We start from the raw sequence: 18,042 nt of genomic DNA, 5'->3' as shown, positions 1-18,042 counted from the left end.
TAAGCAATGTTGCAACTGTCCCCACTCTCCCCTAAGCTTATGGGTTCATTAGCCACTATAGGGAAATAATGAGAAGAATAACAACATGCAGTAAATGTTAAAACGATTTGAACTACAAACCAGTGTGTTCATAAATAAGACAATTCATTAAAATAATGGTAAAACACAGCAATTTGCAATATCAAGCTGGACACCGATAAGACCGGAAGCCAAACCCATATATGGGTATACAATTTACAAACGACCGCGCCCACTCTTACCTGAGGAAAAATGTAGAGAAAAGAATATATATAATATAGATTGTGAGTATCTCTGAATCATTTCATAAAGTGAACGTGGTTTAGCACTGATGAATGTTGTGTAGTCGTGTTTTCTCCAATCATTACGGTAATCTCTGAGCCAACAGTTGCGCTCGATGTGTGTGTGTCGTTTTAAAGCGGTAAACTGCTGAATGAGAGGACGTTTATTTTTAACGGCTCTTATTTTCAATATGGAAACCATATTATTTTTTTTCCCCCATTACATCGGATTTAAAATTAACGACGCGCTTAGGGAACCGACATCAATTGTTGCTGACAGAAAATAATGTCCCTGGTCTGTGGCGTATTGAACATTGAGTCATCTCGCGTGGACGTCCACAAAGCAGCGCGTCATTTCAACGCTGTTTTGAGGTGTTTCCTTCGCAACGGACAAGCGGCGTTTGTGCGACGGTCATTCCGTGACATATAATGACTATGTCAGTCCCGGAGAGAAACTCCGGTTCCGAGGAGAAAGAAGAAGAGAGCGAGGATGAGAGTGAGATCGTGGAGGAGAGTCCATGCGGCCGCTGGCAGAAGCGAAAAGAGCAGGTACTTAGTGCAGACACGCATGACAATCAGTCACAGAGTTTATCGTTAACCTTCCCAGCCGCCTAAATTATCAGCTGGCGATCGCTAATGTGCATATTTTGGACGCGGTGCCCAGAAAAGCTGCCCAGGTAGGCAGCTCACTGAGATGCTGAAGTAGGCAGGGCGCTGTAGGCGATGTTGCCATGCTGTCTAGGCTCACTCTGATGCCAAAAACGCTGTCTAGGTAGGTGTTGAGCCCACCACTATGAGGGTTAAAAATTCTTCTTGAGCACCTACTAAGACCCCCACAAAGGTCTTTCTGTCTTCAGTCGTAAGGAAATTTTGGTTTTTGAGGAAAACATTTGTGACCCTGGACCACAAAACCAGTCATAAGGTAAAATTTTACAAAACTGAGATATATACATCATATGAAAGCTCAATAAATAAGCTTTCTATTGATATATGGTTTGTTAGGATAGGACAATATTTGGCTGAGATGCATCTATTGGAAAATCTGGAATCTAAGGGTGCAAAAAAATCAAAATACTGAGAAAATCACCTTTAAAGTTGTCCAAATTAAGTTCTTAACAATGCATATTACTAATCAAAAATTACATTTTGATATATTTAAAGTAGGAATTTTACAAAAAATCTTCATGGAACATGATCTTTATTTAATTTTCTAATGATTTTTGACATAAAAGAAAAATCAATAATTTTGACCCATACAATGTATTTTTGGCTATTGCTACAAATATACCCCAGCGACTTAAGACTGGTTTTGTGGTCCAGGGTCACATTTCAGGATTTCTCTCCATATAGTGGACTTCTATGGTGCCCCCGAGTTTGAACTTCCAAAATGCAGTTTCAAAGGGCTCTAAACAATCACAGCTGAGGAAAGAAGGTTCTTATCTAACAAAATGATTGGTTATTAAATAAATAAATAAATGAATAAAATTATATACTTTTTAACCTCAAATGACCATCCTGTCTAGCTCTGTGTGTACTCTGTGTAGAGAGTACACACAGAGATATTTTAGAAAATATTTTATATAGAGAGAGAGAGAGAGAGAGAATTTTGCTAGATAAGACCCTTCTTCCTCGGCTGGGATCATTTATAGCCCTTTGAAGCTGCATTTTGGAAGTTTAAACTCGGGGGCACCATAGAAGTTCACTATATGGGAAACATTCCTGAAATGTTTTCCTCAAAAAACATAATTTCTTTATGACTAAAGAAAGAAAGAAAGGAAAATCTTGCATGACAAAGGGGTGAGTACATTATCTGTATATTTTTGTTCTGAAAGTGAACTACTCCTTAAGTAGTCACTACGCTGCACAAAAGTGATGTTTAGTTAGTAGGCTCACTCTTAGGTATCTCTTTTTTGGATATATGGAGGCAACTTATCTCAAAATGATGGCCAAGAATGCAGCTTACTCATGTAGACAGCTCCCTATGATGACCTAGAATGCTGTCTATGTAGGCAGCTGAAATGTTTACTGTGTTGGCAACTTGATGCCTTGGTAAGCTTGTTATGATGGCTGTAAATGCTGTGTATGTAGGCAGCTCAGTATTTGTTATGCATCTGACAAGGCTAACATGATTATTGGATAATTTTAGTGATGTCATGGTTTAGGTTTTAGAAAGACAGAAATGTTAATTTGAGACTGAAATTAACTGTTAAATTTGCAGAATTTTTATTAAATTAAAGGTACATGAAATATATGTATTTGAATGTTTTGTTTAGTTTGTGTCTTCATATACACAGTGTATATATATATATAAGTGTATGACTATGTATATTATATGTATATTTTACATAGACATTATATATATATATTTTTATATGTCTGTGTATGTTAAAATATTTTTTAATTTCTATATTTAATGATTTAATAAGCTTTTAGAATGAAGAAAATATTTAACTCAAAATATTGTGTGTAATATAGGTTTTATTTCAAATGAATAATTATGTTAATTTAATTTTCAAATACATAATATACATACCTATATAAATATATAGTTTGCATAGTGCATTATTTTATTGATTTAATAATGTTTTAGAAACAATAAATAATTTTAATTTATTTTATACACAATTAAAAAATAATAAAAAAATAAATACAATAAAACATTTGCAAATTCAGATTTTTTCAGATTTTTTTTTTTGCATGAAGACTGAAATAAATATAATTTGGGTTAAAATATGAGTAACAATTTTACCTGATTTGTATAATTTATGGTTAAATCTTAATTTAGAATGATGTATTTATTTCATTTTTAATACATAAATATAAAATTAATTAAATTTATATATATATATATATATATATATATATATATATATATATATATTTAAATACAATAAATTATATTTCAGTCTTCATGCAATATAAAAAACAGAATAAATATGAATTAGCAATTTATTGTGTTTTATATATATATATATATATATATATATATATATATATATATATATATATATATATATAATATGAATAATTCATATTCTGATTTTTTATATTGCATGAAGACTGAAATATAATTTAGGTTAAAATATGAGTACTTTTTTGTTTATTTCATTTAATTTGTGTAATTTATAGTTTAATTTAATTTCTAATTATGTGTTAATTTATTTTTAAATACATAAATATAAATTAAATATATAAAATTATAAATATATATTATTTAATGATTTAATAAAGTTTTAGAAACAACAAAATATTTAATTGAATTTATTTCACACACACACACACACACACACACACATACACATACACACATTAAAAATGAGTAAATATTTCATTTCTGGTTTAATTTTAATGTGTTCATTTAAATTTGAAATACTTTTTTTTTCATTTTAAATATACATTATTTAATGATTTAATATGGTTTTAGAAAGAAGAAAATATTAAATTTATTATATATATATATATATATATATATATATATACATACACACACACACACACACACACATACAAGTACGAAACAAGTAAAAATAAATTCAATTAAATATTAGCAAATTCATATTTATTCAAATGTGTATATTGCATGAAGACTGAAATGTAACGTTGGTTAAAATTAAAAGAATAACACAAAAACACATACAAATTGAATGGGAATTCCACCTCATTAGTGTCAGAATAAATGTACTCTTTGTCTCTAAAGTTTAGTGCTGATAACAACATAAGAACTTACTGAAGTTTATCACAAGCTTCCACACGTTCTTATCAATTATATTGATGAGTGCATTATTTTGACACTCCCCAGTGTTGTTTTTTTTTCATTCATCGGCAAGCAGATGTCATAAAAAACCATGCTTTGCTTGCAGTAGTTGAACTACTACTTTACTGGAAAAGTATGATTAATTTTACTTGTAAGATTTTTGATGGAAAAGCTTGTCTGGGTTTCTCCACAACAGTGAGCTTATAGATGCATCAAATTTTATTACAGTACTTATTTTAAAGCATCTTTGATTTCTTTGATGCTTCTAAAAAATCACATTTAAAGTAGGACAAATTTCCTCATTCTAAAAAAGAAAGAGGAAAAGTCTCTCAGAAAGACTTCTGCATACTAGATGCACTGGGTTTTGCTCAGGTATAGCATCAGGAGAAACCAAGGCATGATGAAACAACTTGTTTAATTATTAAATGATCAACTGGGCGTGAGCATGGAGCTCTGCACACACCGAAATGCACATTTTCCATCATGAAGATATTTTTAAGTCTTGTATCAGTGATCTAAAGAACATTTGCTGTCATCTACATTTATGAAGGATCAAATTCCTGCATAGACAGACAGTTTAGACCCAGTCGGACTAGTTTAAAGCTAGAGGAGCTTGTCAGTGGTGTTAGAAACTCACTGACACACTAATGCAGCAGCACTTAGATGTTCTGATAGCACATTATCTCGTCTGCTGGAGTGATGCTTTCTCATTACGCTGCTTGGCGCAGTAATCGGCCATGACCGGATACTTAGCATGAGGATGTCTGACTCTGTTAGTATTGATGGATCTTTCATGACATTACAGAAGCAACATACATCATATATGATGCAGTGTAGATGAGTGTATAGCACTCAAAAATTCCATAGTACAATTTAGACTCCTCTGTATAATAATATCTAGCACAGTAAGTGCCAACTAGTGGAAAATATATATAACTAGCATGATTTTTGTTTAGAAGGCAATTTTAAATCCATGGTGAAAGTTTCATATTCTTGCATGAAACTGGGAATGAAATTGCACTTAAATATTGTAAGGTCAAGATCAGTCAGACAGGTGCACAAGAGTGGATACTGTCGCCAACACACACCATGAGCTCTGATCCCGCTGGAGCTGTCAGCTGAACAAGCAGTGCTCTCAGCTGGTGTTAATTAAAGAATCAGCCCTTTCTCCGCTAATGCTATTGAAGATAGCAATTTAAACGTCTCTTATCGGCATTCCCAGTAGTGAATTAAACCCAGGGAGTTTTCAAAGCTTAAAGTGCTTAAACGTACAGCACAATTACAGAGATGGCAGAGTTTGCATTAGAAATCACCAGGAAGTAATTGTGTTATTGTATGCTTTGACATGCAACCAGCAGTAGCTTTTTCTACCACTGAGAAATGATTTGAAAGAAATTCATTTTGAAGTCAAGAGTTGCTCACAATTCAGACTTTTGTACTTGGAATTCCAAGTTTACATCTCACAATTCTGACTTTGTCCTTGGAATTCTGAGTTTATATCTTACAATTCTGACTTTTTCCTGGCAATTCCGTGTTTACATATCACAATTCTGACTTTTGTACTCATAATACCAAGTTTACATCTCGCAATTCTGACTTTTTCCTTGGAATTTTCAGAGTTCTGACTTTTTCCTGGGAATTCCAAGTTTACAGCTTGCAATTCTGACTTTGTCCTTGGAATTCTGTGTTTAGATCTCGCAATTTTGACTGTTTCCTCAGAATTCAGAGTTTACATTTTGGAATTCTGACTTTTTCCTTGGAATTCTAAGTTGACATTTCATAATTCTGACTTTTTTTTTTTGAATTCAGAGTTTACGTCTTGTAATTCTAACTTTTTTTCTTTTTGATTCTGACTTTTTCATCAGAATTCTGAGTTTACATCTCGCAATTCTGATTTTATCATTGGAATTTAGAGTTTAGATTTTATGTTTTTCTTACTTTACTTACGTTTTCTCAGAATTCCGAATTTCAGAGTTTATCTTGCAATTCTGTTTTTCCCCTCGAAATCCTGAGTTGTACATCTTGCAATACTGAGTGTACATCTCAAAATTCTGACGTTTTCCTTGGAATTTTCCGAGATCTGACTTTTTCCTGGTAATTTCGAGTTTACATCTCGCAATTCTGACTTTTTCTTAGAATTCTGAGTTTACATCTTGTAATTCTGACTTTTCGTAGAATTCTGAGTTTACATCTTGTTATTCTAACTTTTTCTCAGAATTCTAACTTTTTCTTTGGAAATCTGAATTATGTCTTGCAATTGTGGGCTTTTCCTTGAAATTCTGAATTTACATCTTGCAATTTTTCCAAGATGTAAAAAGAGTTTACATTTCCCAATTCTGACTTTTTCTCATAATTCTGACTTTTTCTTTGGAATTCTGAGTTTACATCTAGTAGTTCTGATTTTTTTCTCATAATTCTAAGTTTTTATAATGCAATTTTTCTCAAAATTCTATATTTTTTCCTCAGAATTCTGAGTTTACATCTCACAATTCTGACTTCTTATCTCACAATTTCGTTTCTGCCACGAAATTAAAAATTCCAACTTTTTATCTTACAATTCAGACTTTTTTTCATTTCTGTGTTTACATTACAGTCTGTTTTGTTTCCACTACAGATTCAGAAATGTAAAAAAATATTAGCGACTTTCATTCTCAACATTTTTTATTTTTCCCCTCACAATTGTGAGTTTTATATTAAACTGAAAATTGTAGATAAAAATGTCAGAATTGTGATATAAAATGCAAATACCTTTTTATTTTTCCTTATCCTGGGCCAGAAACAAGCTTTCAAACAGCAATACTAAGAATAAACATTTCAGTTACAGTTATTTCTACATCATGAGAGCAGACTGTCAGTGTTTTCCTTCACGAATATCTGTTGAGGACATGTTTGTATTTTTGCGGCCCGCAGCAGGAAATTTACAGACTTATGCACTTGGATTGTTTTCATTGTCTGAGTTCCTCCAGGGAAGTGGAGGAAATGTAACGTCAGAAACACGTTTACAGTGTCTTTATTTATCTGCACTCCTAATCAGTGGCGGCTCCTGACAAATATCTCTGGGGGGGCAACTGTTCTGATTTTGGCAAAGATAACCGCTTTAATGGGTAAAATTATGATAAAATTCAGATAGCCAACTTTACAGCATTACATTACATTGTTTGATTTGGTTTCCCTGTTCCTAGATGGCAACATCAGGCATGAATTGTACAAACTGTACAGTATTTTGAATAGCTATATTAAATTTATCGCAATGGTCTCAAATACACTGAAACACTTCCACCATGGCCATCAAGAGACACATTGTCATCAACTAGTTAGCCCTCTAAGAGTAAAAAAAAAAAAAAAAAAAGCCATACTGCTTTACAATTAAAGACTTTTTATTTCTCATATTAAAACTGTAATTAATCAAATCTTTCCAGAACAGATTCAGTATAAATTTGGCTGCCAATATGCAATCAATACAACTATTTAAAATTCAACATTTGGAGAATACAACATATAACATACAAGGCCGTAACCAGGGTTTGAAAATTACTGAGGTGTTAAGAATTGTGCTATAATAACACCCACAAATGCACTACATATAGCCTAAACTTCAAAATAGACAGACATGTAGATGATTGTGAAAGATTTTTTATTCAGTATAATGTTTTACATGGAAAGTTCGTTTTTTTTAGCTGAGGGAATTTTTATTTTATAACAAGTTATAAAAATAACATTAGAATAATGACACTGACATAAAACTAACGTTCAACTTTCCACTTTATAAACGTCCCAAAGTGTCACACTAAATTGGACAAACGAGTCAAAAAACAAGTATAATAGGTGGATCTGGCAACAAACGGAGGCTGCACCCGCGCTCTCACTCAACGCGTTCTCAAGCCCCTTTCACTGCGCTAGCTTCTCGCAGCAACATGAATTGCAAACACTCATGTGATATGAGGTGGTTTAAACGGCTAAATAATCATTCAAAGAGCTTGACATTTTATTTTTGAATATAAAAAATGACCGAGGTCCGGACCACGGTGACCTCATAGCTGGCTACGACCGTGATAACATAAACAATTCACCATTTAATAACACACATCACTTGTATTGAAATTTTGCTCGCCTCTCTTTTAAGCAGGCAAAGTGATCAATTACCCTCTCATTAAAATCAGGCATGTTCCTGACAAGTTCCCTCTCCATTGAAAGCATGGCCAATGCATTCAGACGTCTCGCTACACGCGTGCGTGCTGTACATCTTCGAGCACGCATCAGTGCGTATTACGAAATCACGTTGGGGCGAGCCCTCCCGGTGCCCATTGAAATGCATTGTAGGGTTCAAAATTTGAAAAAAAAAATCTCACAATATAACTCTATGAGACCGGCTGGGGCGATTTTCAATCTGACTGAGATCGCCCCAAGGGGGCGGGGTTTTAGGTTGGAAAGTGACATTCAGGCTGTTGATTGTACAGTAGTATGCAGACTAGGACTAGCAAAATAAGAGTCTTTTTCTCCTCTCTTTTTTCGTGTGGCTCAAGGAGGGCGATGCACTATCGCCCACCATGGGCCAGCCGCCCCTGCTCCTAATACTAAAGCATATGATCAAATATTGTGAAGTCTTCACAATATCAGTAGTTTCAGAAGTACATTTCATGACCTTAACTATTTCCCACTGGTATTATAGGCAACTTATTCTCTTGTAACCTCATACAAACTCATTTACCTGGAAATCTTAGGCTTGGATGGGTAATTGAACTTTCCATCCAAAAGGATTTTCACTCCACTGTAACCCCGAATAAACAAGCAGTTTGTACAAATAGCATGTTTTCTCTTTTTCACATGTTTGGTTATGTAATGCACTGGGTAGTGATTAGTCTCTTTATAGAGCTTTTTATTAAAGGTATGTTTTGCCAGAACATATTAATGCTTCTTTTAGGAATAACGCAGCTGCAGATGCCTTTAATGACTGCTGGGATGGCTTCACATCATTATAATTACTAATTCTTGGCCACAACACGCTTTCAGTTGGCTGCTATATATTTCCTAACACCTCAGCCTGACTTTATTTACTTTCCAAATTCAGCTTTCAAATGTTTTGAATGATCTCTTTTTCCTAGAATGTGTTGCTCTGAATTCAAAGGAAAATTCCATGGATTTTATGTTACAGACCTTTTAGATGGTTCTACATATGTGACATGTGACCCTGGACCACAAAACCAGTCTTAAGTAGTACAGGTATATTTGTAGCAAAAGAAAAACAAATGGATTGTATGGGTCAAAATGATCAAAATTATGTATTATTTTTCTTTTATAACAAAAATCAGTATGATATTAAGTAAAGTTCATGTTGCATTAAGATATTTTGTAAATTTCCTACCGTTAATATATCAAAACTTAACTTTTGATAAGTAATGTGCATTGCTAAGAACTTCATTTGAACACCTTTAAAGGCAATTTTCTCAGTATGTTGAACCACAGATTTTCAAATAGTTGTGTCTCAACCAAATTTGATCCTTTCCTACAACACCTATCAAACCATACATCAATAGAAAGCTTATTTATTCAGCTTTCGTGTGATGTATAAATCTCAATTTCAAAAAATTGACCCTTATGACTGGTTTTGTGGTCCAGGGTCACGTATTGGAGAAATCTGTAAAACAATAAATCAATAAATTCAATTAATCAATTTATCATGATCAAGATATATTGATAAAGGAGTTAAAATTGAAAATACAATATTTAGTCTAGCGATTAATAACGTAGAAACAATTATAAACTTTCAAAAAGCAATTTTTAACAAGGTATTATTAAATTAAAATTTTTAGGGGAAATTTTTTTTGAAATTTTGAAAATTTAGAAATATAAAAAAATCTATGTACAAATTAAACTTTTTTATTTATTTATAGATTTTTTTCTATCCAATTTTAATACCTAGTGTCTGGTTTCAATAAAGTACAATTTTTTTTATTTTAATCTTTTATGATGACCATAACTTTGACAGTTTGATTAATCATTGCTTGATTTGTTGATGGTCGAGTTCAAAGAATTCAACCCTAATCTCTTGTTCACTGGGGTTATGTACAGTCCAGATAAACATAAGATAATCACTGACTGAACGTGAAAGTTGACAGTATATTAGAATAAAAGCTTTGTGATATTCCCAATATTTAACATGCTAATCCACTAATTGCTTTCAATTTGTTTGTCTAAAAAGAAGAGAATACCCTAAAACTCCCTCCACTCAGTATTGCAATGCAGAGTCAATAACAATGACAATCTAATTGCATTTTATTGAATTCTTGTAGTGTTTAATGCAATAACACTGCAGTACTGTTTCTCTAATGAGTGGTTAAAGCAGACTAGTCAATATTTCTCAAAATGTGAGTTCTGTCAGATATTGGCCTGCTAGCTTTGAACGCAGACACATCGACCTTTGAGTCTTGCATAATGTCTACAATCAAATCTGTTCAGTGTAAGTTGTTTTATACTCTTGCTAGACTATGATATTGACTATTTTCAGTTTCCTTGCTTGTTTCAAAATAGTTTGTGAATATAGTAGTCTATTTTTTTGTATTACAGCATATCTCACTCCCGTGCATTTCACCAGAGACTCATTATTAGACGATGTTGATGTACCTGTGCATGCTTGAGGTGCAAACACAGTCCAAATGCCCCTTCAACACCTCTCCAATCGAGAAAATAAACACATGCCAAGCATGCCTCAGGATTTGCAAGACTTCTGCAACTCCTGGAACAACAGCGCTGCTTTCTTTTAATTCAGAACAATTCTTCCATTGTTTTAAAACTCTTTTTATCAAGTGGCTGGTCTATAACAGGGTGTCCACGGGGTCTTAAAAAGTATTAAAAGTTGATAAATCAATTATGAGAAAATTAAGGCCCTTAAACGGTATTAAAAAATCTTAAAGGTCCCATATTGTCAAAATCGAAATTTCCTGGCTTTTTTGTGATAACTGAGGTCTAGGGGCTATGTAACTACCATATGAGTTTCAAAACAGTCAATCCACAGTAGTGTTGTCAAAAGTCCCGGTACTTCGGTACCAAGTCGGTACTAAAAAAAATTAAATGTTACGGTTCCAGGTTTTCTTTAGTACCGGTGGTACCGACTATCCGGTCGACCCGGTTCTTGACGCGCTATCTAAAAGGTGCGCAGACTGCGCACTGCGCAGTTGCGCTCTCCTCGGCGCTGCTGCTGATGCGGCCCAGGGGGTACGCCACTGTAAAAAGTTTGAGAACTACTGAGTTAAAGGTTGGATACTGATTAGAACTTGAAGTGGCGATGAGGTCTTAAAATATTCTGAGAAGGTCTTTAAAAAGTCTTAAAAAGGTATTGAAATTACTTTTAGGATTCCTGCATATACCCTGTATAAAGCCTGGTAAAATACAGTCACATTTCCTGTGACATTAGACAGAGTGACCTTGGAGGTCACTGGAGCAAGGAGTTATGGTGAGAGGTTTACAACTTCCAGCTGGTGATTATTTTTTTACTGATATATTACTGTACAGTTTAACATGAGGAAAGAAATGCTTGTTACAAAAATGCATTTTAATTTCAATTTAAGCTTCTGTAAACTTAACCCTGTAGTCATTTGTGACCCTAGACGGCAAAACAAGTCATAAGGGTATTTTTTTTTTAGTTTGCTTGTTAGGATAGGACAATATTTGGCTGAGATGCAACTATTTGAAAATCTGGAATCTGAGGATCCAAAAAAAAAAAAATCTAAATATTGAGAAAATCAAATCAAAACCTTTAAAGTTGTCTAAATGAAGTTCTTAGTAATGCATATTACTAATCAAAAATTACATATATATATTTACATATTTAAGGTAGGAAATTTTCTAAATATCTTCACAGAGCATAATCTTTACTTAATGTCCTAATGATTTTTGGCATAAAAGAAGAAATTATAATTTTGACCCATACAATGTATTTTTGGCTATTGCTACAAATATACCCGTGCTGCTTGTAGTCCAGGGTCACATTTAATTTTAAAATTCACTAAAGGCTTATATCATAAAAAGGAAATGCTGCACATATGCTATATTTTTGGTCTGTGATTAGGTTCAAATCAAGTCACGCATGATCCTGATTTAACCCAGACTAACCTCTCGGGTTCAGGGACGAGCCCAGGGCTGTTTTTCTGTTGAAAGCAGGACAGACCCAGTTGGAGCTTAGTGTCTGGATATAGAGGTCATTGTGAGGACACTGTCCCTCATCCACAAGCTTTATCACCTTTTCACACACACACACACACACACACACACACACACACACACACACACACACACACACACACACACACATCAGACGTGACAAAGATGGAAAATGGCCTGCATGACAGGAGCTGTGAATGTGAGATTACACTGAGCTATTTTTAACTTCATCCATCTGTGAATTTTAAAGCTGAAAATGAAAGGTAAAATGCATGTTTGCCACAGCTACAGAAAAAGTGGATAAAGAAACATTCTTACCTTGATGATACATTGAGGTGTGCAATTATGTAAAGGATAATGTATAGTCAGACAGTTATTATTGCAGAATAAGCCCAGACAGAATGATTATGACCTTAAAACTAAGCAGAAAAAAAGTTTGCAACTTCTTACATACTGTAGCTGTTTAACAGATACCTAAAGAAATGTACATTAAATATTTGAGTTTAAATTCTCTTGTGTTAGTAGAAAGACCCTGTGATACCAGAGACTTGCAACTAGTACAGATATCTAAGAATATGATATATCTACTTAAATTTACCTTTTTCTTCAACACGCAAGTAAGCCTATGGGCTAGGCTTCCAGTTCATTAGCCGCTATAGGGAAATAACGAGAAGAATAACAACATGCAATAAACGTAAAACTATTTGCACTACAAACACAGAGTGTTCATAATTAATATAATAAATTACAATAACATGTTAAGGCACACCAATTTGCAATATCAAGCAGCAAAACAAGCTGTTTTGTACAGCTGAAAATAGACACAGATGAGACCGGAAGGCAGACCCTTAAAATGAATGGCTGCAACCACTCTTATGGGAAAAGTGATGCTAACATTCAGATTAAAAGCCGGCATGTGATTGTGATTTTTCTTTTATACAACAGTTAAATATACAACAGTGTTTTAGTGCCATGTTGAAATAGAAAAAAATCTAAAATTACAAGATTAAAATTGCAATATTTTGAGAATAAAGTCGATATATTTTGAGAATAAAGTCAAAATATTGCGAGAATAAAGTTAAAATTAGAGAATAAAGTCAAAATGTTTTGAGGTTAAAGTGGAAATTACGAGAATAAAGTCAAAGTTAGCAGAATAAAGTCGAAGTTATGAGAATAAAGTCAAAATTACGAGAATAAAGTCCAAATTGCGAGAATAATGTCCAAAGGTTTCGAGAATAAAGTCAAAATGTTTTGAGAATAAAGTCAAAATATTGCGAGAATAAAGTTAAAATTAGAGAATAAAGTCAAAATGTTTTGAGGTTAAAGTGGAAATTACGAGAATAAAGTCAAAGTTAGCAGAATAAAGTCGAAGTTATGAGAATAAAGTTGAAATTACAAGAATAAAGTCAAAATTACGAGAATAAAGTCCAAATTGCGAGAATAATGTCCAAAGGTTTCGAGAATAAAGTCAAAATGTTTTAAGAATAAAGTCAAAATTATGAGAATAAAGTCAAAATGTTTTGAGAATGAAGTCGAAATTAGAGAATAAATTTGAAATGTTTTCAGAGTAAAGGAAAAATTATGAGAATAATGTTGAAATGTTTCGAGAATAAAGTCAAAATGTTTTGAGAATAAAGTCAAAATTATGAGAATAAAGTCAAAATTACAAGAATAATGTCCAAAGGTTTCAAGAATAAAGTCAAAATGTTTTGAGAATAAAGTCAAAATTACGAGAATAAAGTAAAAATTATGAGAATAAAGTCCAAATGTTTTGTGAATGAAGTCGAAATTAGAGAATAAATTTGAAATGTTTTCAGAGTAAAGAAAAAATTATGAGAATAATGTTGAAATGTTTCGAGAATAAAGTCAAAATTACGAGAATAATGTCAAAATGTTTTGAGAATAAAGTAAAATGTTTTGTGAATGAAGTCGAAATTAGAGAATAAATTTGAAATGTTTTGAGAATAAAGGCAAAATTACGAGAATAATGTCGAAATTACGAGAATAAAGTCAAAATTATAAGAATAAAGTTGAAATGTTTCAAAATTAAAGTCAAAATTACAAGAATAATGTTGAAATTACAAGAATTAAATTGTAGCAATTAAAATTATAATATTTTGAGAGTATAGGACTCGCGAATGCAAATGGCCAGGATTGGGAGCACCGGGAGAAGTTGCCAGGCCACCGGAATTGATTTGAATATGTGTGCAGGGACAGTATGCTTGGAAATAATATTTCATGTCTTTGATTGCATTCATTAGGCCTATTTGTAGTGTTCTAGCCACCTAATAATAGCAATAAGCTTTGTGCTTTTAGTACTTTTAATATAAAACAAAGTCTCAGCTTACAAAATTGTAGTTTTATAGTAAATTTGAGTCAGTTTTATAGCAAAATACAAACAATGTGTCTTGGAATAATGTGTTTGTCTTGCTCTTTAATGTGGCAGGACACGATTCAATGACTCGCTCTTAATGACAGGCACTGGTTTCATTCCTGAGTGAAACAGTGTTTCTAAACAAATCAGTTGAATGAATGAATCCATTGACTCACTTGTAAAATAGTCATTTGTAATTGTAAATGTAACCACAGAAACAATCACTGAAAATCCCTGTGTGAAACGAGTGGAGTGATACAAACAGATAAAAGATCTCAGTGCAATAAATAATCTTTTCACACTGCTTTTTTATAAACTAATGCACATCTTTGATGTCTGTTTCTGTTTATTTTGCTTTACTTAGCTCCTTATAAATCTTTATCAAATACTGTACTGCATTAAAAATGTTAGTGCAGAAACAAACTGAAACAGTGAGAATATAAAGACTTAATGCCTTTATTACTCTAAGAATAGATTTGTGTGGGCTAATGTGTTAAAGACAACAGGTATAATTACAGCTAAAATTATACAGTTGTATTGAAGAACAGCACAATAGAGAACTTTTCTCATACACTCCAACAATTATCTTTATTCTTTTTGTGCATGACGTCTGTTTTAGCAATGACAGCTTCTTGAAAAAGCAGCTTGCCATTTCTGTTTAATTGTGAATTTGGCTGCTGTACAAATGATGATTTATTTAGTGTTTTGCATAGTGGAGCTTTCTGCTAATTGCATTTATTTTAATGTCTGTTTGGCTTTTAAAGACTTCATCAAAGTTTCTGTAAATCCTCTACTGCTGCTGTTGCAATCCAACATGCATAAAACGGGTCATCGGATGCAAAACTCACTTCACATGTTGTTTGAACATTAATGTGTGTTGGTAGTTTGTGTACACAACCCCCCTACAATGATAAAAATCCACCCAGTGGTATTTTTTTTAACTTTAAAAGTAATATCCGCTTTTTAAAATCAGGTCATTCTCAGCTTCTTGTTGGTGTGACAGAGGCCATTCCCACGATGGTTGATTGACATGAGCACCTTTCCTTAGACCGCTGAAGACGCAGAGGATTTTCGTTACTTTCCTTTTTAAAAAGGAAAGCGCCGATCCCGATTTATTATATGCGTCTATGTTCGTGCAAATCACTCCTGATGCAGCTTCACCCACAGCAGAAGTGAGTATAGGGTTTTTTTATGCATCTTTGCTAATGGCCTTTCTTAATTATGTGCTTGTTGGCAAGTTTTGCCAATAAACGTGGCTAAAATAAACATTACGGCTCATAATCCCCCAGTGGAGAGGGGCGGGGCGAGCAGAGCTAATTTGCATTTAAAGGTCCATGCAATAAAATTAGCTGAGTTGATAAAAGGTAAAAGGGTGCTTTTCTTATACTACTATTGAGAATTTTTAACCAAAGTGTATTAGAGACTTTTCATTAAGACCCTAAAGTAGGGCTGGGCGGTACACCGGTGTCATAGTCAGCACCGGTGTGACATTGCGCCACGACAAACACTGATAAACAAACAGTGTTCCAACCAATCAGCGTCAGGGGTTTGGTGTTGTGGACTTTCGCTCCGCCCTCCCTCACACCAAACCCCTGACGCTGATTGGTTGGAACACTGTTTGTTTATCTGTGGAAAGGTTGGTAGTGCCGATTGTTTTGTTGGCATATCTCGGACCCTAGGCTGACCAGAGAGACGCGTTTTTTTCACAGACAATTTATGGGGCAAGCAGCGAGCGGATCGTGAAGAAAGGTCAGCTGAAATTGACACTTTATGTTTTAGGCTAGAAATCGCTGATACAACCTTTAACTCCAGCAGCTCGTGTTGGATGCAGGGTTGCCAAGTCCGCGATTTTCCCCACAGAATTGGTCTACTTTTAAACTGTTGCCATGGGTTGATTTCCCCCAGTTATTTAAAGGTTTTGAATATAATATTGCAGAAATTAAATTTCAATAAAAAATCATTTTTGTTTTGTTGGACACTGTTAAGTAAGATCTTTAGGTTTTTTGCAAAATAAATATGTTAAGAATGCATACTCTCCCATGTCTCTTTTTGAAAAGGATACCTACCATTTACTTATTATATTATAAAAATATTAACTTTATTCACATACTAAAGGGACAGGACAGGCTACTCCTCCCAAAATGTACCAAAAAAAGTAATACCGTGATATTATACCGTCACCGTTCAAAAGATGAAAATACCGTGATATTAATTTTAGGTCATATCGCCCACCCCTACCCTAAAGAATCATATGAACTTGAAAAATGGGCATCTGATGACCCCTTTAAACCCACCAGCTCCTGTGAGCATGTGAGATGAAACCCTATTGCGGGCAACATGCCATACATGCAAACAAGAGCAAAGGATTGTGGGTAATCCATACAAATCAGGGCTCAGACTGGCGGTTAGTGCTGTAGGTCCTTTCATGGTGGTTTAGGATCAGCCCAGTTGCACCCAAAAGGCATTTAAGGTTAATAACAAATGACAAAGCAGCTCTTTGAGCTACAAGTTTAGTGATTCTGCCTGGTTCCAAAGGGTTAAACCCACAACATCTTGATCACCACCTCCAGAAAACTACAGCACGTCAGTAGCCTTATTTATTTAGTGAGGCTGATATATGCTGGTCTTTTGACTAGTGCTGGGCTAGATTCCCAGTTGATGACTCAGTGGCTCTGTATCTGAATGCTGCAGTTCCTCCACGTAATCACATTATTGAGCAAAACAAGTGTATGTAGCTGAGAGGGACGTATTTGATCACCTGTTTCTAGAATACAAATATGCATCATCCTCTGCATATTAATAAACCTAATATCTTGAATAAATAAAATGACTCTGAATTCATGCATATGGTCTGTTAAGATACCCAGAGGTTCTGCTATGTGCATGCAAAAGACACTTTTGTTCCCAGTCCATATCTCTACAAACAGCTTGGCTCAGAGTGCCAACCAGAAACATGTGTACCGTAAAACATCTAAGATAGGTGACCGTTTTTTGTTTGTTTTTTTGGCTCAGGATTGCAACATACATGTATTTCCATCCAAGTCTCGACCTTGATTTGAATTTAAATACCCCTATCATATTATGTGACAGTGGATTGTGTGTTGAGGCTGGAAATGTTTATTATTAAAAGCCTAGCTGTGTCTAAACAAAGCAGATGAATGTATTTATTAGTCATACAAGTGTAGACACTTGCAGATGGCCACATATTGTATATTTGTCTGCTCACATGCACAGGCAAAGCTTATGTGTGAGACATGCATGACTCGGCAAAGACGTGTGTACTCGTCCTCACGATTTGCTGTCTCTCTCTTTCGTCTCGTCTCTTTAGTCATTATCCCCCTCTCAGCATGATCCTCAGTTTCTCTGGCATCATGTCTAATTTCTCTCTCTCTGTCTCTTTCTCTCTCACAGGCTCTAATCCAAATTCAAATGTAACATTTTCTCTCTGCAAATCACAA

General features: G+C 34.0%; 1 protein-coding gene across 2 annotated transcripts in view; it reads left to right on the top strand.

Moving 5' to 3' along the window:
• The first annotated feature begins 451 nt into the window (after positions 1-451).
• Positions 452-18,042, top strand: part of LOC141300498 (nuclear receptor-binding protein 2-like) — a 34,931-nt gene continuing 17,340 nt past the window's right edge. For both annotated transcript variants that reach the window (XM_073830787.1, XM_073830786.1), the window contains exon 1: positions 452-848. In XM_073830787.1, coding sequence (XP_073686888.1) covers positions 729-848 — 120 coding nt within the window. In that variant the 5' untranslated portion in view covers positions 452-728. The remainder of the gene's footprint in view (positions 849-18,042) is intronic.

Source organism: Garra rufa, chromosome 24 (genome assembly GCF_049309525.1).
Source record: "Garra rufa chromosome 24, GarRuf1.0, whole genome shotgun sequence".
Classification (NCBI taxonomy): Eukaryota; Metazoa; Chordata; class Actinopteri; order Cypriniformes; family Cyprinidae; genus Garra; species Garra rufa.
Note: the sequence above shows the minus strand (reverse complement) of the source record. Positions and strands in the feature narration are given on the sequence as shown.